Source organism: Ascaphus truei, chromosome 4, assembly GCF_040206685.1.
Source record: "Ascaphus truei isolate aAscTru1 chromosome 4, aAscTru1.hap1, whole genome shotgun sequence".
Taxonomy (NCBI): Eukaryota; Metazoa; Chordata; class Amphibia; order Anura; family Ascaphidae; genus Ascaphus; species Ascaphus truei.
Window position 1 is genome coordinate 390,307,020 of NC_134486.1, and position 26,963 is coordinate 390,333,982.

A 26,963-nucleotide genomic window follows, 5' to 3' on the forward strand; every position below is an offset into this window, starting at 1 on the left:
TTTATAAACATTTTTTTTTTACCCGAAAGTAATACATTGAGAGTTACAGCTCATTTTTAAGTATCTCCTGGGCAGAGTTATGATGACAATACATGGTTACATCAAATTAACAGAGGTTATACATTACAGTATATTAAATACATTTCATGAAGTTAAAAATAATATGTTATTGGTGTATGTAACAGTTACAGACAAGATTGAAATGTGAGACAGCTAATGTCTTAAAAGAACTTAAATTGGAGATTAACATTAGAGGCTCTGATAGGAAGGCAGCCAGCTGGGCTTCACCTTCATTATGAAGACTGACGACCCCATACCATCACACCTCCCCCCTAAAGATGAAGGCTCCAGGATAGTCATCTTATCAGATGGCTTGCTGAGCCTGTAATCCTTGAGGCTCCATGGATGAAACAGAGTCCCTCTGGCTGGTAAAGTCCCCCAGCAGGGCTGAACCCCTTGCCCCATCCATAGTCCGAGTTCAACTGGGCAAGGGTCCACTGCAGCAACACACCCGCCTCCCCTGCCACCCTGGGTACCCACCCCTGGGGCTGGGGTCTCTGACCACTGGGGTCACAAAAGGCTGCAAGGTCTTTGGGGTGCTGAGTGTAGCAAGGCAAATCTGTAGAGCTTGAAATGCCTATCCACATTCTGGGAACCAAGCTGCCAGCACCTCAGTCAGGGGATCGGTCAGGGCACAGTATTTGGGCCAATAAGTCTCTGTAGTACCCCTGCATGTCCCTGATCACCCCTTATATCCTCTCCCTCTCAACTGGACACTGCACACAGTCTGGTGGAGGGGCTGCTGACCCCCGGGGTCTACCACGCAATCAGCACACTGGGTCCCGCTTTGCTCATTCATAACTGAGACCGTCTGTCTCCCTAACATCTCTCGCTTCCACTCCCGCTAGGGAGCAGTCTCCCCCTGCTCCACAGAGCCTTCCCTAAACCTCCAAGAGTCCATTACCTGGTCCCTCACTGTCACTATGCTAGCCGGAGCTCCTGGGGGAAGTACCCAGTCAAAATGCATACCATGGTCTGCAGGCAAATCGGCATCTGACTGCACTATCTCCCGGTACCACTCACTGAGCTCCTGTAGCTCCCTGTCTGTCACACAGTCAGAACAAAAGTCACAATGGGGGTCGATATACACATTGGGTCACTGGTCGGGCATAGTCTGACTTACCCGCCTGATCTCATCAGGGGCCTCCATGAGCATGGTCTCCCAATGCTGGGGAGTAAAAACCACCTTGGTGGGCAACTGTGCCGACTGCACCTCTGCCTGGGCAACTGCCCACCTTTGGCTCTCGGTGACTGGGGTCACCAGAGCATCCTCTCCTGTAGCTTCCCCATCTGTGGGTACCGGTGCCCTGGGTAGACCATTTCAGGCTGCCTCAGGGGCACCATAGCGCAGGGATCCCAGGTACTGCACCGACACACTTTATTCGAGCAAATACCCAGTATGTACCTGGCAGATACCTGGAATGCGCCGCTCCTCACCTCTGACAAGCCCCGTTACGTTTGCCTTCCCAGCCTGGGTTCATGCCTGGCTGACGGGCGGCTGATCTGTTAAATGATAATGATTAGGATTTAATAGGCTGCAATGCTTCGCGTGTCTACCAGATGGCATAAATTCATGAATTGTAATGCAGTATATATATATATATACTGTGCAGTATTGCAGCCAGCGGGAATAAAATGCTTCAATCCCTGCCTGGAAAATAACCCAATGCACTCGGGCAGAAAACAGTCACAAACCTCAATACACCCGGGTATACCCGAATTCGTGGGACTAGCCGAGCTCGAATAAAGTGTGTCGCCAGTGTAAAAGAAAGAATATAGTGCAGACCAATAATAGACAATGGAGACTGCATTGCCGAGGACACCAGAGGCGGATAATCTCTCCCTGAGTGACGTCAGACGCCGAGGCAGTTGGCGCGGACACACTACATGTGGGGGGTTCCCCGGTAACAGCTACAGATCTACAGGACTGCCGGGAAACAGCTTCTGAGCGGCATCGAAAGGCTTTAACCCTACAGCTACCCCTATTATACTGCCTGTTTTTTACACCTCAAATAGTGAGTAAAATGTGTGTATGTTTGCACTAAACATTTGTCAATTATTGGTCTGCACTATATTCTTTCATTTACCTTGAGGCTACATCTTTATCCTGAGACTGCTTCTATCTATTTGGGGGATCATCAGTGCCTGCATAAACCTGGGGTCCAAACACCAGCCCAATACCAAGAAGTCACACAACCATCAGTGGTTAACTGCTTTAATATTGCTATACTATAGTAAGTAGGCAACTATATGAGCCAAGTTTAGCTCAATATTACCCATACTTACCACACAGTGTACATGATTATTATCTTCTCTTTTTTTGGGTGATCCTGCTCCTTCTGGATTCTGAAGGAGAAAATGCTGTATTAGGGGACTTATGGAAACAAGTCCTCATCGGAGGTTTTGGGCAATTTTCAGCCAAATTTCTATCACACATATTTTTAATGTTCTTTATTATCCACTTGATTCACTTATATGGAGTAGTGTGGGAGCGCCGTCCAAATTCTTTTGGTGTGTGGGGAGAATGCTAAAAAGGTTGGAGGAGATTTTAAACTAGGATGGAGGGGGAGGGGAATGAAACATATAATGAACTAAATGGAATAGATGAGGATACAAGGTGGTATGGAGGTAGAATGGGGGCAAGTGCAAGTTTGACAAGCAGTGAGACACCCATAGTAAATACTGTACAGATAATACTAGAAAACTTCTAAAGACTAAACAAAGTGGGCGCAGAAAGGAAGGAGCAGATAAGATAATAGTACAGACTGAAAAAAAACTGAAATGCATGCTTGCTAATGCAAGAAGCCTGACAGATAAAATGGGGGAGCTTTAATTAATAGCTGCAAGGGAGCAGTATGATATCATAGGCATTACTGAAATATGGTGGGATGAAACTCATGACTGGACAGTTAATTTAGATGGTTATTCTCTTTTTCGGAAGGATCGAACAAATAGAAGGGGAGGTGGAGTATCTTTATATGTTAAACTGGATCTACAACCTATTATAAGGGATGATGTCTATGACGGGAATGATGAAAATGTAGAGACTTTGTGGATAGAAATTAGCAGTGGAGGTAAAAGTATTAAGAAAATGTTTGTGGGAATATGCTATAAACCACCAAATATCTGTGAGATTGAGGAAGCTAAAATACTTTTGCAAATGGAGAAGGCATCAAAACTGGGTCATGTTTGCATAATGGTGGATTTTAATTATCCAGACATAGACTGGGGCAATGAGATTAGCGTTACAACAAAAGGGAACAGGTTTTTAGGGGTGCTTAAAGACAATTATATGACCCAAATTATTGAGGAACCAACCAGGAGAGGGGCAGTTCTGGATTTGGTCATATCAAACAATGTAGAAGTAATAACAAATATTCAAGTCCTGGAACATTTGGGTAACAGTGATCATAACATGGTCTCATTTGAAATAAATTATCAAAAAACAGATAACTTGGGTTCAACAAAGACCTTCAACTTTGGAAAGGCAGATTTTAATAAACTGAGGTCTAATCTAGTAGTAATTCAATGGGATGATGTTTTTGCAGGGAAAAATGTAGAAGATAAATAGGCAGTCTTTAAAACATTGTTAGAAAAGCACACTTATCAGTGTATACCCTTGGGTAATAAGTATAAAAGAAATAAGTCAAAACCAATTTGGCTAAATAAACAGGTAGGGGAGGAAATGGACAAGAAGAGGAAGGTGTTTAGATTCTTTAAGTCAGAAGGGACAGAGACATCGTTATCAGAATTATAAGGAATGTAACAAAGATTGCAAAAGGGCAATCAAATTAGCAAAAATGGATAATGAAAAAAGGATTGCAATAGAAAGTAAGGTCAACCCTAAACAAATCTTTAAGTACCTTAATAACAAAAAAATGAGAAAAGAAAATATAGGACCCTTTCAGTGTGAGATGGGTAGGCAGATTATTGGAGATAAGGAAAAAGCTGAGGTATTAAACAAATTCTTTGCCTCTGTGTTTACCAAGGAAGAATCAAGTTCAATAGTAGTGCCGCAGGAGGAAGACACAACCTCCATATTAATGAAAAATTTGTTAACTGAGGAAGAAGTTCATAAGCGACTTGAAAAAATTAAAGTTAATAAGGTACCTGGCCCCGATGGCATACATCCAAGAGTTCTCAAGGAGTTAAGCTCAGTAATAGCAAACCATTATATTTAATATTCAAGGACTCCATTTCCACAGGCTCAGAACCACAAGATTGGTTTAAAGCAGATGTGGTGCCTATATTTAAAAAGGGAGCTAGATAACAACCGGGAAATTACAGACCTGTAAGCCTGACTTCAATAGTAGGAACAGGAATAGTAGAAACTACTTGAAGGTTTAATACGGGATAATATTCAGGAATACCTAATGGAAAACAAAATTATTAGTGTAACGGATTTTCTGACCTGGCCTGACCCACCCAATCTCACATTGGCCCCTGTGGTCTAACCAGTCCCCATTACAGTGTAGTGTCTGGTGGTGCACCTGTTGGCAACAGGACTCCTGAGTCTCCCGCATGATGTTGTGTGGGGATTGCCAACCCAGACAGGCAGCTGAGGTAGTGTGCTTGAGTCCTACCTAGATCCAGTGCAGCGCCTCCACCTCATCAGGATCCCAGCGTCTGCTTGTGGATGGTCCTGGTGACGAACTCCTCTGTGGTGCACTCCTCTGTGTAATCACTCCACACTTACACACGAGGGTATGAGTTAACAAGATCATCTTTATTGACTTGCGGCGGCCAGCTGCCCCACATAGTGGGTGTACTCAGCTGCTCATGTTCACCGCACTTCCCTTTGAAAGGTGTCCTCTCCCAAATTGGTGGATTCCCTATCTCCCCTTAGAGAGATATTCCCTGTGCCAGGTCCCTGGTCACAGTCTTATGAGTTGCATTCTCCCATGTCTGTACTCAGACTTGTTCCTTTCTACAACTACCAACTGAACTCCCACCAACAACTAACTATTTGAGCAGTGCTGTGCCTTATGTATCCTCTGGGGGCTGGCACAACTCTGACATCACTAATCATGGATTCAGAGCATGTGACCACTCCCATCCATACATAGGGCACCTCACCAGGGTGTGAGGCAAACCTCCATAATTACTGCTGGCATGCCCATAACTTACCAGGCCTTACTGTCAGCAGGAGAGATGACTGTAGCCATTTTACAGAATGGTTACATTCTCCCCCTGGTGAATCCCACCGACCCCGGCTGGGACCTAAATTTGAAGTACCTTTCTTCAGGAAGCACTGTAAAATGAATGACACACATAATTAGTCACAACATTGACAGATTTCACAACATTATTGCGCCAAGCAAGCCCTGACCAGCAGCCACTAACTTACGCAACAGCCATCCTATTCCCCCTAATAATAGTGACGAGGATCGGGTTTCTTAACTTCCCGACCCCCCATGTCCAGGACGGTCACACTATAATCGCGTGGCAACCTCCTTTCAGGTCGATACACCACTTTGTGCTTATAGACATTCCTGCCTATACTCCACACCCGCATAAGGTGCGCCAGCCTCTCCTCAGCTCGGCTGCCCTTAATGGCACCCCCCTTATTCACCATATACTCCTCTATGGTCTCTCGCAACCATCTGTCCCTATTGTCCTCGATTTCCTGCATGAGGGGTTCCGGAACGTAGGGATATTCCAAGCCATGGGAATACTTGTACTTGGCGGTAATAGCCCTCTCAGCCCGGCTGCACCGAGTTAAATTAGCATTCCCTGCCTTCCCTGGCAACACCCATGACAGGGGCTCGTCTGGGTCCACGGGGTCTGTCAGTATACTGGGACCCTTGGGCTTTATACTGCCGTGGCAGATTTGAAACCACCGCTCCTGCATCTCCTTTTGCCGCTTCTCCGGCGAAAATTCCCCTTTAGCCCACCAGTAATCTACTACATCCTCCCTTTGTAGTAGGAACCGAGTGCGGTCCATCCACCCCACATAACCCTCGAATAATGGGGCCCACCACCGGGTCTCCTTAACCTTCTCGGGCTCTGATTCTAGGGATTCTCCCTCCTCTGTGTCCCCCCAGGACGACACCCCCGATGTCCCGGTAGATCGGGACTTAGGCCACCCCACACGCTTTGGCCTTTCTTCCAACTTCACTATAGCCAGGCTAGGGCTCCAACTAGACGTAGATGCCTCCCCCGAATAGCCTCCACCCACCGACCCATCATCGGACGTATAACTCGCCAGTCTCTCCCCAGTCCGTTCCTCCGAATTTCCCTGGGACCCTCCCGACATTCCCAAACTGGATGAGGACCCACAGGAAAAGGTGACGGGGACAGGGGCTTTATCTAGGGCATGGGTTTGGGCATATGGACGGGCAAATGGTATCCGCGGGGTTCCGACCCGCTCTCTACCCTTAAGAGTGTCCAGGATCACTGCGAGGACTCTCCGCTGGCTGAGCCTCACCCTTCTCGACTCTCCTCGCAGCCTGCCAGCTCTTTGTTGTCACAGGTGATCGGGAAGCACTGCCCGATCGCCGCGGCGTTGTTGTCATCTCTCCGGTCGTTCCGCTACCTCCGCCGGACGTGACGTCATCACCGGAACCGGAAACTCCCCCATCTTGTGATGGATCCCCATGCGGGATCTCTTCTTCCAGGACGATGTCCGGAAGTTCCGCTGCCTTCTCTTGCGCCGCCTGGGCCTGACACCGCCTCTCCTCCACGGATGCCGTCACCAGAGCCTGGTGAGAACAAGGGCTGCTCTTACCGCTCCACAGGGTGGGCGTGGATCGCCCGTCACCGCTGGACCCGCCGGTCCCAGGAATGGAAGGACTTTGCCTCTCGGCCTTCCACTTCTCTGGCGACACCCGACTCCTCTCACCGATACTCCCGGTAAGTGGTACCTTCCTCCCGTTTTCTCAACAGGATACTACCACAGGCCGGATCACTGCACCGGACGACACTCTGGGTTCCTCATCGGAGGAATCCGCTTCCACTCTGCTCGTGGTCACCGTTCGTGGTGACCGCCTTTTAGTCTCTCGGTCGGTACGCTGACCGACCGCTCCTTTCTCCTCGGGCTCGGCCTTAACAACCGGCCCTGACCCCCATTCTCCGGGATCCGCACTTTCTTTCCACAGTGCACCGGGGGACCCGGCGGACAGCCTAGCCGTATCCCCCGCGGGTTCGATAGTCTGGATGGGCACAAATGTAGGCATAGGCAACAAGTACTGTGTACCACATTGCGGGCAGCACGCCGTCGTGCCCACGGTACCGTCCGGTAGCCTGCATTGTAGACACAGGCACACCACAGTCTCGGTGCCCACCACCCGAATCACCAGTAAGCCTCCTGGTACTGAATATGGCTGGGTAGATACCATGGCAGTCGCTTCTTGTGGACAGGCCATTGTCTTAGTAGGAGATACTTGCAGCAGCGGTCTGTTCTGTGAACTGGCTCCGCGAGACTGACAAGCAGGGGTTGAGTTGCCAGCCACTCCCTTGACCAGCTCCACCCTCATCTGACAAAGCTGAAAACCACCCCCACTCGTAGCAATTATGGGCGAGTCCCACAGCTTAATAGGATGTCCTTTAATTGAGGCCGCACCTTTCACAGTCCTGGTGGGCGTGGCCACAGCTTTCGCGCCATTACCCCCAACAGGGTGGGGTTCTTTCTTTGGCGCCAATCCCGGCCAACTGTCTGCAACTTTTGCAACTGCAGAATTCTCTGCAACGAGACCACGCGGTCTCCCAGGGAAGCGGGAGCCGCCATCTTGGTTTGCCTTCCCAATCACTTTAGCGACTGAGGTAGCTTTCTGTATAACGCTCACCGGCTGGCAAGCAGATCCGTCTTTTCCACCAGCCACAATCACAATGTCTTCAACACTGTCCTCCAGGGTAGTACCCTGCGGTCCTAGGCAGGACCAAAACGGTGCGGCCACAGCCTGAGCACCACTCCACAGCAGGCTCGTGAAAGTCATTTCCGTAGCATGCTCTTCACCCGCACACACGCCATGTGCACTCTCTCCATTAACCTCCGTCTGCCATCTTGGACCTTCCGCACCGCGCGGATCCTCCATTCTTGCGGTCGCCATTCTTTCACTGTACTTAGGACTATTGTACATGGAGCTCCTCTCTGCGGGGCAGCTACTACACCGGTACAATAAAGATTACCTTGATGCACCACCTTGTGTACCTAATGTAGGCTGGACTCGTGTTTGCACTACCTCAGGCTAGGCTCACTCTCTCTGTGTCTGCTGTATCTCCTTCCTCCCAGTCTGTGCTCCCTTCGGTAAGTGGTCTGGAATGGGCTAGAGTACTCTGGTTCATCCATGCAGTACTTGGGCGTCTACCTACTGTTGGCTAGCCTAGCGCAGACCCTCTCCAGAATTCCTGACCATGTTAACAGGCTATCCCTTTAGGCATCCTACCAACTAGCACTGCCTCAAGGTGACTAGGACAGCTATAAACCGGCTCCAAACCCCCAACTCCTTTCAGGCCCCTAGGTCATCCCTGCGAACTGACAAACTCCATCAGCCCCCTGACTACCCCTAGGTCCGTCCCAACGCAGCACAAAGTGGCAGCAAACACTCTCCCTGTTTCCAAGTGACCTAGCAAAAGCCTGTCCTGTTGACAGGTCTATCTCAGCAGCGCCTCCAAATGTAACGGATTTTCTGACCTGGCCTGACCCACCCAATCTCACATTGGCCCCTGTGGTCTAACCAGTCCCCATTACAGTGTAGTGTCTGGTGGTGTACCTGTTGGCAACAGGACTCCTGAGTCTCCCGCATGATGTTGTGTGGGGATTGCCAACCCAGACAGGCAGCTGAGGTAGTGTGCTTGAGTCCTACCTAAATCCAGTGCAGCGCCTCCACCTCATCAGGATCCCAGCGTCCGCTTGTGGATGGTCCTGGTGAGGAACTCCTCTGTGGTGCACTCCTCTGTGTAATCACTCCACACTTACACACGAGGGTATAAGTTAACAAGATCATCTTTATTGACTTGCGGCGGCCAGCTGCCCCTCACAGTGGGTGTACTCAGCTGTTCATGTTCACTGCACTTCCCTTTGAAAGGTGTCCTCTCCCAAATTGGTGGATTCCCTATCTCCCCTTAGAGAGATATTCCCTGTGCCAGGTCCCTGGTCACAGTCTTATGAGTTGCATTCTCCCAAGTCTGTACTCAGATTTGCTCCTTCTACAACTACCAACTGAACTCCCACCAACAACTAACTATTTGAGCAGTGCTGTGCCTTATGTATCCTCTGGGGGCTGGCACAACTCTGACATCACTAATCATGGATTCAGAGCATGTGACCACTCCCATCCATACATAGGGCACCTCACCAGGGTGTGAGGGCAAACCTCCATAATTACTGCTGGCATGCCCATAACTTACCAGGCCTTACTGTCAGCAGGAGAGATGACTGTAGCCATTTTACAGAATGGTTACATTCTCCCCCTGGTGAATCCCACCGACCCCGGCTGGGACCTAAATTTGAAGTACCTTTCTTCAGGAAGCACTGTAAAATGAATGACACACATACAGTAGCGGCATACTTTATTCTTACCAATGCCGGCGGCATGCCGGGATCTACTCCGGCTGCCGCCAGTCAAGATCGCGCGCCGCCGCGTTTCCTACACGCACCCCCCTTCCACTTCGCGCACATTTTATCCCCCCTTCCCGACCCCGAACCCGGCTCCTGCTCTGCCCCTCTGCTTCCCCGCACCCCCGCTTACCTCACTTTAAACTCCAGGGGTGTCAGAGAAGCCCGGGGAAGCCGGGGAAGCCGGGGAAGCCGGGCGCGCACGTGACTGTGATGTCACAGTGCGCCGCAACACGCCGCGTCACCACGCTTCCCGCACGCATCCTGCCGTGCGGGAAGTGTAAGAATAAATAATGTCGCTACTGTAATTAGTCACAACATTGACTGATTTCACAACATTATTGCGCCAAGCAAGCCCTGACCAGTAGCCACTAACTTACGCAACAGCCATCCTATTCCCCCTAATAATAGTGACGAGGATCGGGTTTCTTAACTTCCCGACCCCCCATGTCCAGGACGGTCACACTATAATCGCGTGGCAACCCCCTTTCAGGTCGATACACCACTTTGTGCTTATAGACATTCCTGCCTATACTCCACACCCGCATAAGGTGCACTATCCTCTCCTCTGCTCGGCTGCCCTTAATGGCACCCCCCTTATTCACCATATACTCCTCTATGGTCTCTCGCAACCATCTGTCCCTATTGTCCTCAATTTCCTGCATGAGCGGTTCCGGAACGTAGGGATATTCCAAGCCATGGGAATACTTGTACTTGGCAGTAATAGCCCTCTCAGCCCGGCTGCACCGAGTTAAATTAGCATTCCCTGCCTTCCCTGGCAACTTCCATGACAGGGGCTCGTCTGGGTCCACGGGGTCTGTCAGTATACTGGGACCCTTGGGCTTTATACTGCCATGGCAGATTTGAAACCACCGCTCCTGCATCTCCTTTTGCCGCTTCTCCGGTGAAAATTCCCCTTTAGCCCACCAGTAATCTACTACATCCTCCCTTTGTAGTAGGAACCGAGTGCGGTCCATCCACCCCACATAACCCTCGAATAATGGGGCCCACCACCGGGTCTCCTTAACCTTCTCTGGCTCTGATTCTAGGGATTCTCCCTCCTCTGTGTCCCCCCAGGAAGACACCCCAGATGTCCCGGTAGATCGGGACTTAGGCCACCCCACACGCTTTGGCCTTTCTTCCAACTTCACTATAGCCACGCTAGGGCTCCAACTAGACGTAGATGCCTCCCCCGAATAGCCTCCACCCACCGACCCATCATCGGACGTATAACTCGCCAGTCTCTCCCCAGTCCGTTCCTCCGAATTTCCCTGGGACCCTCCCGACATTTCCAAACTGGATGAGGACCACAGGAAAAGGTGACGGGGACAGGGGCTTTATCTAGGGCATGGGTTTGGGCATATGGACGGGCAAATGGTATCCGCGGGGTTCCGACCCGCTCTCTACCCTTAGAGTGTCCAGGATCACTGCGAGGACTCTCCGCTGGCATAATTACTGCTGGCATGCCCATAACTTACCAGGCCTTACTGTCAGCAGGAGAGATGACTGTAGCCATTTTACAGCATGGTTACATTAGTAATAGTCAGCATGGATTTATGAAGGATAGATCTTGCCAAACTAACCTTATTTGTTTCTTTGAGGAGGTAAGTAGGAATTTAGACCAGGGTAATGCAGTTGATGTGGTCTACTTAGATTTTGCAAAGGCTTTTGATACGGTTTCACACAAGAGGTTGGTGTACAAAATAAAGAAAGTTGGACTCAGTAATAATATATGCACCTGGATTGAAAATTGGTTAAAGGACAGACAACAGAGGGTTGTCATAAATGGAACTTTTTCAAGTTGGGCTAAAGTCGTGAGTGGAGTACCTGAGGGATCGGTACTGGGACCCCTGCTTTTTAACTTGTTTATTAATGACCTTGAGGTTGGGATCGAGAGCAAAGTCTCCATCTTTGCCGATGATACTAAATTGTGTAAGGTAATAGAATCAGAGCAGGATGTAATTTCTCTTCAGAAGGACTTGGAGAGACTGGAAACGTGGGCAGGTAAATGGCAGATGAGGTTTAATACAGATAAATGTAAGGTTATGCATTTGGGATGCAAGAATAAAAAGGCGACTTACAAATTAAATGGAGATATATTGGAGGGAATCCTTGATGGAGAAGGATTTAGGAGTGCTTGTAGACAGCAGGCTTAGCAATAGTGCCCAATGTCATGCAGTAGCTGCAAAGGCAAACAAGATCTTATCTTGCATCAAACGGGCAATGGATGGAAGGGAAGTAAACATAATTATGTCCCTTTACAAAGCATTAGTAAGACCACACCTTGAATATGGAGTACAATTTTGGGCACCAATCCTAAGAAAATACATTATGGAACTAGAGAGAGTGCAGAGAAGAGCCACCAAATTAATAAAGGGGATGGACATTCTAACTTATGAGGAGAGGCTAGCTAAATTAGATTTATTTACATTAGAAAAGAGGCGTCTAAGAGGGGATATGATAACTATATACAAATATATTCAGGGACAATACAAGGAGCTTTAAAAATAACTATTCATCCCACGGGCAGTACAAAGGACTCGGGGCCATCCCTTAAGGTTGGAGGAAAGGAAATTTCACCAGCAACAAAGGAAAGTGTTCATTACAGTAAGGGCAGTTAAAATGTGCAATCCATTACCCATGGAGACTGTGATGGCAGATACAATAGATTTGTTCAAAAAAAGGTTGGACATCTTTTTAGATGGGAAAGGTATACAGGGATATACCAAATAAGTATATATGGGAAGGATGTTGATCCAGGGATTAATCCGATTGCCAATTCTTGGAGTCAGGAAGGAATTATTTTTTCCCCTTAATGGGGTTTTTTGTTTGCCTTCCTCTGGATCAATAAGTATAGATATAGGATAAAGTATCTGTTGTCTAAATTTAGCATAGGTTGAACTTGATGGACGGAAGTCTTTTTTCAACCTCATCTACTATGTAACTATGTATTTCTTGCATTAGCAAGCATGCATTTAAGTTTTTTTTACCAGTCTATACTATTGTTTTCTTATCCACTCCTACTATCATTGAATTTAGTCTTTAGAAGTTTTCTAATATCATCTTTTTTTAATATTTGAGTTTCCCATCTTGCCAAACTCCCACTTCCCTCCACTCCACCTCCATGACCCATAGCTATTTCCCCATTCCTATCTATTCTGTATAACTGTCATATAAAAGATGGCCATTAATGCTGGATAAGCGTGCAGTACCCCACATTGTCACATATTAGATTCCAGCCATAGGAGCTTTTTATGCATCGCCATCAGCCACAAACTCTTGTCCAAATCAGAGGCAGATATTGCCCAATCACTGGCCACTTCAGGGTGCACTAAACAGGGATCATAGATGTGAAAACACAAGATAATAATTTACTAGGACTAGATTGAAGGAATCCTGCATTTTTTTTTTTATTTTAATAATTTGTCGTCAGCCCTGCAATTGATTAGTTTATCTCTTGATTTGTTATCCCAAAATTACATTTAAGTTACTTTACATGTTTGATTTGCTTTCAAATATCTGCTGATAGAAATCAATCGTAACAATGACCTTTTGGAAACAGTCCCTCCTAGGAACGTAGTACATTAAAGGGAAAGAGAAATAATAACCAGACAAGGCTCTAATAAAACGGATCTGTAGAAAATAGAAAAATCACTCCTTATGATAATAAAAGCTAATTAATGAAAATTCTAATTTGGGGTCATTTAATCTCTCAATGAGCCAATTACATTAATAAGTTGTTAACAACTCTGTGGGACTACCCCCTTAACAATTAATCAGTCTTACTCACCCCCTACTGTACTATGGAATGCTGTACAGTTGTGCTAGATCAGGGCTGCACAACATACGGCCGCGGGCCGAATGTGGCCCGCCGGGGCACCCCGTGACGGACCCCCTCCATCTTCACCCCCCTTCCCTGGTTGGGAAAGGAGGACGCGCTCCAGCAGTGTCTGTGCGCGACGTGCGCTCTCCCCTAACCTCTAAACTCCCTCCTCCCTCCTCCTGCACGGGGACACGCTCTAGTAGTGTAGCGCGACCCGGAACTTCCAAGTCTGCTGCTAGAGCGCGCATCCCTCGCGCTACCTGCCATCACCATCAACAGATAAGCATGGGGGTGGGGGGCTGCTGACTTGGGTGGGGGGGCTGCTGACTTGGGTGGGGGGACTGCTGACTTGTAAGGGGGGTGGGGGGCTGTTGACTTGGTGGGGGGGCTGCTGTCTTGGAAGGGGGGTGAGGGGGCTGCTGACATGTGAGGGGCTGCTGACATGGGAGGGGGCTGGGGGGCTGCTGACATGGGAGGGGGGTGAGGGGCTGCTGACATGGAAGGGGGTGGGGGGCTGCTGACATGGAAGGGGGTGGGGGGCTGCTGATATGGGCTGTGGGGGGCTACTGTGGGGGGCTGCTGAAATGAACTGGGGGGCTGCTGATATCGGCTGTTGGGGGCTGCTGATATGGGCTGTGGGAGGCTGCTGTGGGGGGCTGCTGAAATGGGCTGTGGGGCCCGACTCTGTTTTCCTTGTGAGGGGGGAGAGTGGTGTGAGTTGCAGGGGGGGGAAGAGTGGTGTGAGTTGCGGGGGGGGGGAAGAGTGGTGTGAGTTGCAGGGGGGGGGGGGAGAGCGGTGTGAGTTGCAGTGGGGGGGAAGAGTGGTGTGAGTTGCAGGGGGGTGGGGAGAGTGGTGTGAGTTGCAGGGGGGGGAGTGGTGTGAGTTGCAGGGGGGGCAGAGTGGTGTGAGTTGCAGGGGGGGAGAGTGATGTGAGGTGCAGGGGGGAGAGTGATGCGAGGTGCAGGTATCGCAAAGGTTGATAGTGAGGGGTGCTGGGGGAGATATATGAGGATGATGATGATGATAGGAGCTGGAGGAGAGATGATGATGATGATGATGATAGGAGCTGGAGGAGAGATGATGATGATGATGATGATAGGAGCTGGAGGAGAGATGTTGATGATGATGATGATAGGAGCTGGAGGAGAGATGATGATGATGATAGGAGCTGGAGGAGAGATGATGATGATGATGATGATAGGAGCTGGAGGAGAGATGATGATGATGATGATGATGATGATGATGATGATGATGATGATGATGATGATGATGATGATGATGATGATGATGATGATGATGATGATGATGATGATGATGATGATGATAGGAGCTGGAGGAGAGATGATGATGATGATGATGATGATGATGATGATGATGATGATGATGATGATGATGATGATGATGATGATTTTACCCGTGCGGCCCAATTTTTTTTCCTTGGAGCAGTTCGGCCCTTCTCGCTTTACGAGTTATGCAGGCCTGTGCTAGATAAATAGAGATGTGTGAAAAAAATTCCACTTTACTGAGCAAATGTTTTTGGAAAACATGTGCAAAAACCTTCTGCCAAACATGTTTGTGTTAATTAGTTAAAGAAACTGCAAACATTTCAAATTGGAGGTGGATGTTGAGTTTTACGTGACTGTTGATATTTTCCTGGCTGTTTCATACAGCGCAAATAAGTCTAAAATTCATAGTGGATGCAAATTTACAGTACATAAATATTTTAAACTAAGTAAGAGGAAAGACAGAATCCCTATATTGTGGCACTAAGAGAGTGCACCCAAATTAAAACTTAATATTTATTGATTAATCTTAAAATGAAACTGTTTGGAGTAACCATAAATGCAGGACAAATTATCAATTAAAAATAGTAAAAAACCGGAGAGGTGGGGTAGTACATAGGGGAATTATATATAAACCCTATTGTCGGTCTGTTAACCCTTTGATGGTTTGTAAGTGTAAGAGAAGTGTCACACAGGTAAGTATGGTGAGGATACTGTTATATCACTGTTCCCTTGTGGGAGTAGCCATAAACTTACATAGAGTATGAGAGGAGAGAATGATTATACCATGAAGCCCCCGATGAAGCCCGTCGAGGTGAAACATATGTAGGGTACGTCTGACGTCACCATCACGTGACATCAGCTCATCGGATTGGTGAGGGCTTGTGTACCGTCTGGGTGCTTCGTAGACTGCATTCGTGGGCAGCAACAGCACCCAGACTCTAGCGTCAGTCTGTTTCAATAAATAGTTTGTGTCCGAATCTATTTAGTTAGAGATTAGCTACTTAGATAGACCTAGGGCTATATTTATGGCTGCCCTGGACATAGATGTCTATCTATATAGCTATAATCATTCTCTCCTCTCATACTCTATGTAAGTTTATGGCTACTCCCACAAGGGATCAGTGATATAACAGTATCCTCACCATACTTACCTGTGTGACACTTCTCTTACACTTACAAACCATCAAAGGGTTAACAGACCGACAATAGGGTTTATATATAATTACCCCACCTCTCCGTTTTTTTTAATTAATAATTTGTCCTGCATTTATGGTTACTCCAAACAGTTTCATTTTAAGATTAATCAATAAATATTAAGTTTTAATTTGGGTGCACTCTCTTAGTGCCACAATATAGGGATTCTGTCTTTCCTCTCACTTAGTTTATCATTTATTCCCTGTGAGCACCACTCTTCCCTTACACTGTTTGGTTTATTAATCCCTCTTCATTCGCTTGAGCAGGGTAGATCTGCCATACTAGAACCGCAGATGGTACTTGGTTTACACATACATAAATATTTTACACAAATCTGTATAAAATGTAGCTATACTAAGACCTATTGATGTATCTGGGGAAACCGTCAGCACAGATGCACGGCACCTACAGTAGTAAATTGATCTCCATATTAACAGAATTTCCTTGGTTTGTTCATACCCTGTAAATGTCAGAAACATTTTAAGCATTTTAAGCCACTTGTACCATTTCTACGTGTTGGTAAACAGCCTTCTTAATTTTGTGGTTGACATTGTCAGGTGAAAATGTGATAAAGAAAATGCAGCTGTTATGGGCAGGCATAGTTATCTATATACTGCAACAGCAGAGATCCCTGGCAGTATACCCATTATCAATTCCAGTTGTTTGTGATAACTGTGCTAATTAGCATAGACTGTCCTTATTCCATACAGATTTGTTTTGGTTGAACGAACATTATTTTGATATAATCACATACACATCTCTCCCTTGGGACACCATATAGAGATTGTGCCTTGTTATTTGCAAGTATATACTATCTATAGACAACCATAGCTACCCACAGAGTTCTACAGTAGACATTCGTAGCAATATACCTAATAATGCTGTTAGCTGCTTGTGTGAACTGGTCAACAAGCATAGACTGCATCTTTTCCATACATGTTACTTTGTAGCGCTAAGCTAACACTGTCTTGGCATACCTATGTAGCACATGTCCCCCCCCCCCTCTTCTGGGGGAACTTGGGTAGGCTACTGCTGATGTAGTGCTGGTTACCTGCGAGAGAGGAGAGATGAGTTGCCCGTGATGGTGTGGGGGAACAGGACAGTCTTTTTGGTGATCTGCTGTTTCTTTTCCTCTTGGTGGCAGCACCTCCAGACATAGTGGGTTCACCAGAGCTGAAGGCAGTCCCACCATGACAATCTTTACCCCCAATACCTTTGTCCAACAGACTGCCACCAAACCAAACGTATAAATGAGGATGATCTTTATTGTAGCAGCCACTGCCGGTGTCATTGCAGCATATGCTTCAGTTGATAGGATAGATCCCTGGCTTCTGGATGGTACTGGCCTGCGGGTAATATTGAGGCCTGGCTAGAGTAGCATGTTTCCCTCAGCCCATGAGGCTGAGCACGTCTCCCTCCCAGCAGGGAGGAGACGTCTCCAACACTCTCCTACCCCATGCAGGGGCAGGCTGGAAACAAACTGAAGGTCCTACCCCTAAGGGGCTCAACTTCAATCTATAATTTAGACACTTCATTCCTGAAGCTCAAAGAGGGAGGGCCCAATATCTTTACCACCATTGGCTATTACAGATCCCTGTGTCATCTCCACTCCAGTCACTCAGGAAGTCAGCATGAGGAGAGGGAAAACCCCATAGGACAGCCTGTCACTGTCTACATCTTATTAGAACTTGCGTGACAGGGAAGGTAGAGAGATAGCTGGACCAGCCATAGCTATACCTATATAACATCTTTTGCATACTATACTGACTTTGTCTCCTGTGATTATATACCTCTGTGATCCATTACCAGATTTCAAGATAGCAGCACAATATATTTGATGAATTCTTGGATGTCCGATTAGAACTTCTGGGCACCACAGTTTTTGACACCATGCTACGTGTTCATGATATGTCTAATAGACTAGAATATCCCAGAATCCTATCTACTCTCCACTACTGGGACATTTTATTTATTTTATTACTCACTGTATATAGTTATCACTTTGTCACCATCCTATATTTGGATGTAATAAAACGTTATCATTTTTGTTTCCTTGGTCAATTAGACAGCCTTTGCAGATAAGCTATCTGGTGGAACAATGTAGTCCTATATACTAAATATTAAATATACATATTGAGTGCAGCAATTTGGGAGTTCATTGATCCCACTTGGATCAGTCTTGTGTATATGAACTCCTGATGTGTGCCAATTTTTGGATGTCTGTGTTCTTTTGTATTTGCTCCCTTCACGACAACACTCATACACACACATTCTATTACAACTTATGGGTAGTAGATATGCAGGCTTTACCACACGCATACAAAGTAACTTTAAACTAAGGTGGCGTTGGTGGCTACACTGTGGTAGTGAGACACCATTGCTTTTACATGGAACCTGTTTCCATTACCACCCAGGTACCATATCTCATTCTGCTGCTCTCCCATGGCAGGCCTGAATGGGATGTTTGGCTGCTACCACGGGCTTGCTCACAAATACCGGCGGCTGGGTAGCTGTAACATGCGGCTGGGTAGATCTTCTGAGTCCTAGGACGTTTAAAAATGATGAAAGGCGACCGGCTGCACTGCGATCGGAGTTGTCCTGGCAGAGGAGCGCAGGTGGAGATTTGGCCGCGGTGTAGACCACAGCAGGCATCGCTAGAGACCACACTGAGGGATACATTACATTTGTATTCTTTATTTTTGCATTGTGACACAGACGTTGATTGTTTCCTCACTCCATTTGTCTCACTCCTATCGAGACAGTCAAGTTAACTACTCCACCCTCAGATACCATTTTCACTCACTAGCCTAGCAACACCCACCCACTCCACCTCCACTCTTTTTGTTATAAATTGTGTTAGGCATGTTACGTTATCCTTGAAATAGGTCCCTCTGAGGACCAAAACATCAGGTTATGTCTGCATGATGGACAGAAAACCCTTATCCATATGCTGTGCTGGTATTTTGATCACCTTGGATTCTTCTATTTACATTTACCTTGCACCTCCTACCCCTCTGCTGAGGTATTCTAGATAATGTGCGGCCATTTTGTTTAATATATAACACTTATGAAACTAATAGCAAAACAAATATAAAATCTTGTGCTATTACATTTTGTGTCATAGGTTTAAGGGGTATAAGAAATCCTGTTACAGTACATATGTGTAGCCCTTTTTCTGACACGCTAAAGCGACTACGGGTAACTGCACGCACCTGCGGCTCCAGGAGATCTGAGCCTCCGCTAGCTGGGAGCCTGGGGTAACACTTATAGCGCAGGGCCTCCACTTACCCAGGATCCCCGTGATGTGAGATTCCCCTGGGCAAGAAACATTTACACACACATGTATGATGCAACCAACTTTACTATATGCACAATATATCATATTAATACACACGCAGCATATAACCCAACACATAACCTATAACCTATATAACCTTAACGCAGCTAAATGGTAATGTCCTTATAACGTGAGTGGCTCGGCCACGCTCTTAATGAGTATTGTCCTGTACAGTAGTGGCTCAGCCACGCTCTTAATGAGTATGTCCGGGTCCCGCCACCGCGTGCCCCACACACCGTGTCCTTGCGCTAGTAGCTAGAATAACTCAGTGTATTAGGCCTTTGGTCACTCACTAGTGTTCTCAAAGAGTTACGCCTAAGGCGGGATCGGCGCCTGTTGACCGGTGTTGGTGCACTTAATGTTAGATACCTTCCGGTCACTGCGGTGACCGGTAATGCTTCGAAAAGGATCAGCCGAATCCTTGGCTTGTCTTTGATGTCCGCAGTGCAGCTGTCTGGTCCCAAGCAGCTCACCAGCAAACCTGCTCCGCACGCTTGTCCCTAACGGTCTACACAGTAAGGTGACTGATCGCTACCACTATGGGCGTCCCTGCAGCACAGCAACCTACTGTGGCTCAGGGGTTTCTCCTAAGGGCCTGCGGGGTAAAGCTAGCCTATGCAGGCGGGTCACGGACGCCCTGCACGCACACACCCTCCTCCTTTACCTTCCAGATCCCCTCTGACTAGCGTGGCCTCTGCCCCATGCTTCCCTTTCCTCCTCCTGTAATTCTAGCCTTCCGATTGGCTCCTCAAGTCAGGTGACTGCCCAGGAGCTCATGGGAGTTGTAGTTTCTCCACGGAGCCTCTCTGCCTAATCTGCACAGACACACAGCTCAGTTATTACATCATCCACTGCCTGCCTCACTCTGCTCTCTCACACTGCAACACTGTTGCAGACATTCCACATGCCTCTCACTGAACAGAGTCAAACACCAACTAAACACACATATGAGGTTCCTACCACATCCTTACATATGCATCAAGCAAGATTTTAACTTAATGATGCCTCTAGTTAAATGACCACCATTTTTATCGCAATATTTAAATCTATTTATTAATTAACAAGTGGATTTTATGAAACTGGAAATGTCATGCTCCTTTTTATCTTTTCTTTACTGTGAGTGGTATTAACTCAAGTTTAACAAAGTTTAGTGAATGTACAGTAGTTACAGATGCAACGGCCGTTATTCGAACACTTCACGTGTTGTATACCTCGGAATACACATGTCATGGCGCGGGATTACTTCCAACCTTACCGCCCCTTCCAGCCTTAAGACGCGAGTGCAAGAAATGACATTTTAGTGTTAAACAGTGTTAAACACCGAAATTGACACAGTAGCAAAGCACTGTACACATTACAATTCATTAATTTCTGCCACGGATACGAAACAGGATCCATGAAATTCAAACAAAGCAACCGCGATAAACACGAGTGCCTGGGGTGATTGGCCGCGTTAATGCCACGTGGAGTACAGAAGCGCACATGAAAACGACTCCGTGATTTGTTCGAATAACGGCCGCTGCATCTGTACATACATTTTGTCCTTAATGCATGCCACATACATTTACTGCAATGCAAATACAATTGTTCATACACTACATAAATTACACAGTCCGTTATTTACTAAAATCTCTCAGCTTAAAAACAAGTGCAAATGAATTACACCAGATTTAGTAAAAGAAAACTGTAATTGCTTTTCAATGCGATTCCTTTTTTTTTGACAATTCTGGTGCAATTCTGTTGAATGGGTTTTTTCCCTAATTTTGCAACCAGTTGACTTTAGTAAATAGTCCTCACATTATTTTCGTTATCTTCAATATTACATGCATTCATTACGCAATAGTATGGGAATCTGGTAATACAAGTGTTTATACAGTATCTATAAATGGTTCACAATTAATTGAATGTAGCATGACATGCTGTCCTCAGTGCTATGATTTTCACTGTTCCGGTGCGGCTACTGTTCTCGCGGCCCTGAGAACGGGAAGCTGCCAAGGGACTTGGACAGTGCTACGTGTCCTGTCCAGCCCCCTTGATGATTTAAATGTTATAAAAATTAGTTTTGCTTTTTGATTGGGGCAGAGTGTAATAACTCTATCGAAGTATTCAAAAGTCATATTTGTATGACATAGCTTATAAGATACAGTATGCATTTTTCAATGTCTATCTTGTCAAAATTGAAAGGTTAATTTCAGTTCTTTCAGTTCTTTCTCATCTACCTAACAGACGGTCATAAGTCAGTAACTACATACAGTACAATGTTATTAAAGCACATGCTGAATTGTATATGGTGCATAATCTGTAGCCATAATATGCTTATAATTTTTTTATGACATGTTTTCTTTTCAGCTATTTTAACTATAGTGGGGAATTTAGCGGTCCTTGCCACAGCAGTGAAAGGTTCCTCTCACCTAAAGTCACCAGATCTCCTGTCTATAAACTTAGCAGTAACTGATTTAGGTATGGCTATCAGCATGTACCCGTTGGCTATTGCTTCTGCTTGGAACCATGCCTGGCTTGGGGGAGACCCGTCCTGTCTGTATTATGCACTGATGGGTTTCTGCTTTGGCGTATGCAGTATGATGACCTTATCTGCTATGGCTGTTGTTCGGTATCTAGTGACAACCTCCCCCAGATCAAATCGTAAGTAAAAACAAGAATAACGTGTTTTTGTTGATTAAACGCGGTAACAGGAAGTCAAGTCAAGTCAACTAGTACACTTGCTTGTACAGTGGCCCTTTTGAGTAGTTTTGGGGGTTATAGCAGGTAGAAAGAATGTCAGATTTAAAAAAATCTCCCAATAACGCGTTAGAAATAATGTACAATTGCATGCATTGTACAATAAAGTATTTAAGACACCAATAATCGTGTTGTTAAGTTTTCATAAATCCAAAAATTGGGAGCCACACTTGCATCGCGTTACAAGCGGATTCACGTTGTAACGGATCGCGCTATAACGGGGTTGAGCTGTACTTATATGTTTTTACACAAATTAATGATTTGTGCACGTGTGCTTTAACTGCACGAGTAATATGTCACCAAAAAGCTATTGTAATATATGATAAAGTACCCAACACCATGATAATCTGGCTACTTCATCCATATTAAAGGCCAAAGGAATAATGCCATTCAACTTAACATCATTGGATGACATTTGGCCATTTGTAAAAGTCACTTTGCTGCTGCAGTAGATAAGAAAGGGCAGTAGATAATAAATGTCAGTTATTTGATTTCAGCGAATCCTGCAGCTTCATCATTTCCATTAACAAAGATGATGCTACAACATCTGCAGTGCCCTGCTAGGTGATCTAGAGCACATCTTTTGGTAATGGTGGCTAAGTTTACATGAATACAGCAATAGTAATATTAAAGTGAATTATCAGCCATTCTATTGAAATAAAAGTAAATATTAATTCAAAAAACTTTAAATACATATTTACAGTATACATTATATGTAAAAAGCTAGAATAAATTATACATTGGAAATGGCCTGTGTAGAGTTGTTTGTCAAAACCCTATCCTTTAACTGATACACTAGTCACTCAACCTACAGTTGTTGCCAAGCTTCATGTTTATGTGGCTGTAGAATATTGATAAAATATGTTCAAATATAAACCCAGCAATATATCCCCCAATAGAAGGGGATGTGGAGTATTTTGTCCAATCTTGTTTGGATTTTATATTGCAGTAAAGGAAATTTTAAATCCAATTTTGAGAGACCTAAAATTATCACCATAAAACTAAAGTTTTATTTATTTTTCCTTTCAGGTAATACAATAAAAAAGAGAACAATATATATTGTGATAACCTGTATATGGCTTTATTCTTTGCTTTGGGCCATATTACCTTTGCTTGGCTGGGGCTATTACGGTGCTGAACCTTTTGGTATATCTTGTACTATAGCATGGAGTGAATTCCATAATTCTACAAATGGATTCTCATTCGTCATAAGCATGTTTATCTTGTGTACTATCGTGCCAGCTGTGACAATTATAACATGCTACACAAGAATAGCATGGAAACTCCATAAAGCATATCAAGAAATACAACATTATGACAAAATCCGAAATATTGCAAGAGTGGAGAAAAAATTGACCCTGGTAAGTAAATAATTACATCTTCGAATTGTATTATTATTACCATCATGCATGTTATCAAGTTAGCATGTAATAAAATAAAAGTTCAAACATAGTCCTTTGAGGTCTTCACAGATTTTAATTTAAACTATCTCAGAATGTGCTTCCTGCATTAAAGGAGTACTTCAGTATTAGGTGATATCTTTTATATGGGACTAACAAGTTTTTAAGGTTCTCTCTTCCTCAGGTCAGTAATTCTGATTTACAGAGACTCCATGAGCTTAACACAGATGCATAAAGCAAGATAACAAATCTTAGACAGGAGATGTGAAGATTTCATTGCAAAGATAAAAGAAGGGCATTAAGAGATGAATGTGAGGATGTCATGGGAACCAGTATATAATCAGGAAAACCCACACACATACTGTACACATATTATATGGCAATATCAGAAATAACTTATCAGCTATGACAGCTGTTTAGATTGCTCCCATGGAGGTCTCAACGTTAAGAGATAGGTCACTACATTGTGCTCCTACTTTTGTGTGAAGTTGCTCAGTTTTGAGCTACAGGAGATCACCAATCCCCTTCCACAAGCAAGTGTGTTTGGTCATCTGAGGGGGATATCGTTTTTATGATTTTTAGAATACTATTATTGTGGTATGGACAAACAGGACAAGACTGGAGGACACAGGAGATTTAATTTACAAACAGAACCAAAAAAAGTGAATTTCCTATCCAAGAGTCATATTCAATGTGGAATAGTTCAGCTCCAATCAAATGAATGGGACTGCAGTAATTTCCAGCACCTCATTTGATTGGAGCTGAACTCTTATCAAGCACTGGAAAGTGGCGTCACCGCATATTAAACAGGGGTTTAAGTTTGATTGCCTTTTTTTGTGGGATCAAGGTACATTGGCAGTATGTTTCTCCTGATGTACTGTATGTGACCTAAATGGGACGGCTTCTTTACATAAAAAATTGATTTATTATCAATGAATGTAACATGTGTTTTATTTATTCCAGTTGGCAGTGCTCGTCAGTTTTGGTTTTCTCCTCTCTTGGACGCCCTATGCAGCCATCAGCTTGTGGTCTATATTTAATTCCAGCGAAAACATCCCACCTATCGTATCCCTACTTCCCTGCCTCTTTGCAAAGTCCTCAACAGCCTTCAACCCCATCATCTACTACATGTTCAGCAAAACGTTCAGGCAAAAAGTCAAACAGCTGAAGTGTTGCTTCGGATGGAGGATTCATTTTTTGCAGTCACAAAACTCAGTGGAGAACATACCAGTGTCTGTGATCTGGGCGGGCAGGGAAAACATCCACATTTTATCTGACCTAAAAGAAAACAAAGGGAATTCCATCTCCACAATGACACAATGAATGGTATTTTCCAGTCAGAAATTCACAGGTTCAAAAGAAACATGGAAACATACAGTGCTTTTTATATACCGTATGCTGCAACCAGTCCACGTAACATTCTGTGCTCTGTTAAGACTATGTTTTTGAAAATAGCTTTTAAAGAACGGCAAAGGATTTGAGGAAAAGAAAATATAACAAAATTTTCTGACAAACCCCCATTGATGGCAATAGGAATTTTAATTTAAAAATATGGCCTTCGGAGGGTATTGAATTTACCCCTGAACTGAATATGTCAATGGGAGTTGGAACAAAGAAGTGAAATACCTTAAGCTGAAGGACATGCAATGTTGCTTTCTTAGATCAAATGAATGTCAGATGTATTCATATTCAATGTGGTAATAACTGCAATTTTGTTTCATGTCTAACACACTGCCGCTGTTAGTATGTGTGTTACGGATTAATTCTGGAAAGCCACAGCGTGAAGTAATATTCCACAGGAAAAAAAAAACAAAATGATGTGCTTTTTCAAAACGTGTTCATAAATGGAATGATCCCTGATCACTATTTCTTCTGCAGAATAGAAAATATATATCTCTTTAATAGATATTTAGAAGATAATTAATGCCATATTTACCTGCAACACATGCGTGTATACCCAGATCAGCTGCTGAAATTAAGTGAGTGGGTTTGCCAATATAAAGTGTAGTCGATCCATGAAACAATGTAACAATGTGTCGATTCCTTTTTTTACATTTAAGTAAAGTTCAATACACTGGATGCAATGCAGGAAGCTCACGCCACAAACGTTAACCCCTTAAATTTGACCCAATGATAATTTTCCCTTTGGATATTTTGAATTACCCATTATGCAGACGCATAACATATTATGTATCCCTCATGGATCATCTGTATTGGTCATCTTGTCCATGTGTGACATTCCACTCTTCCACTACTAGTGGCATCTTGTGCTTCTTGCTGTCCTTGTGACGCACAGCCACACCGGGTTTCTGAGGTAACCACCTAACATTCTATTAATATATATTTTTTTTTTAAAGTGCATTTCCCTGTTTGCAAGTGCATTGGTTTTCCCCAAAACCTGGTGTGGCTGTTGGTCACGTGGAGATGTTTGAAAAACACTGACCTAGGGAAAGGCTAATGTTTAAAATGAATAGCAATGTTGTTCTTTTGAGCTCTACTTCTCATTGCTCACACCTGTAGCCCCCTTCCCTGGCTTCCTTTAAAAGCAGACCACTTCCACTTCCTGGTTACCAACTCAAAGTTCCTAGTGCATAAAAAGGAGCACTCCTGAGATACATGCTAATAGGATTAGCGACAGGTCTGAGCAGTAGAGCTCAAAAGTATGCTGTGACAATTAAGCGAACAGGCAGCTGGCTTAGCTCACACTACTAGAATTGCTGTCCTGAATAACCAATTAAGGGTTCTGATTCTGTTGATCTTATCACCAGTACCCCCTTCCTCCCAAAGTGCCTTAGACTTGTCAATATATTATTGCTTATTTGTTTGTAAAGTGCCAGCATGGTACACTGGGGGTAGAGAGATTTAATAATGACATAAACAGAGTTACAAACAAATACAAATAAGGACTAACATATGCACAAACCGCTTCAAAGAGTAATGAGGGCCCGGGTCATGAGATCTTACAATCTAGAGGAAATGAGGGACAATGTTGAAACAAAGAGGTAAAGTGATTGCTCATTGTGGAATAGAGTATACTTCAGGATGAAGGTATATGGTCCAGCCTGGCAAGTAATCCCATTAAAGTTTGAAGGAAGGGATGTTAGAATTTGTTACATATCATGGAGATTGGTCCAGCTAAACAGCTGGACCCAATGGGGTTGGATGTTAGTAGTATTAATAGTAGTAGCTGGGGGAGAGTTGGGTGGTAGGGAATTCCAGAGAGAGGGGGCAGCATGGGAGAAGTCTTGTAGGCGACAGTGAGAGGAGGTAATAAAGCAGAGGAAAGGCAGATGTCATTGGGCAGAATGTAGGGAGATGTTCGTGATAAGTGCAAGCATTACACTTTAACGTGCCAGAGCCCATTATGTTGGAAATTGAGAGGCAAAGAGAGACCTGGCTCCGAGACGCAGTAATAGATTACCTGAGCTCTAAGAATAGTAACTCAGCTTTTCAAACTGAAGAAAGAGTATGCTACCTCATGAGGGTCTGGAGTGTAGGGCGGAACATTTTCATGCATAAAGTGTATATCATTCAGAAAATGGCCCTCCTCAGACTTATTTTGTTAAG

The 26,963-nt window shown here is 45.0% G+C and overlaps 1 protein-coding gene across 1 annotated transcript; it reads left to right on the forward strand.

Moving 5' to 3' along the window:
* The first annotated feature begins 6,656 nt into the window (after window positions 1-6,656).
* Window positions 6,657-25,693, forward strand: LOC142492440 (opsin-5-like). Its single transcript, XM_075595079.1, has 5 exons — window positions 6,657-6,764; window positions 6,946-7,039; window positions 21,607-21,900; window positions 23,026-23,357; window positions 24,360-25,693. The coding sequence occupies exons 1-5, from the start codon at window positions 6,657-6,659 to the stop codon at window positions 24,717-24,719; spliced, it is 1,188 nt and encodes a 395-aa protein (XP_075451194.1). The 3' UTR covers window positions 24,720-25,693.
* The last annotated feature ends 1,270 nt before the right edge of the window (window positions 25,694-26,963 follow it).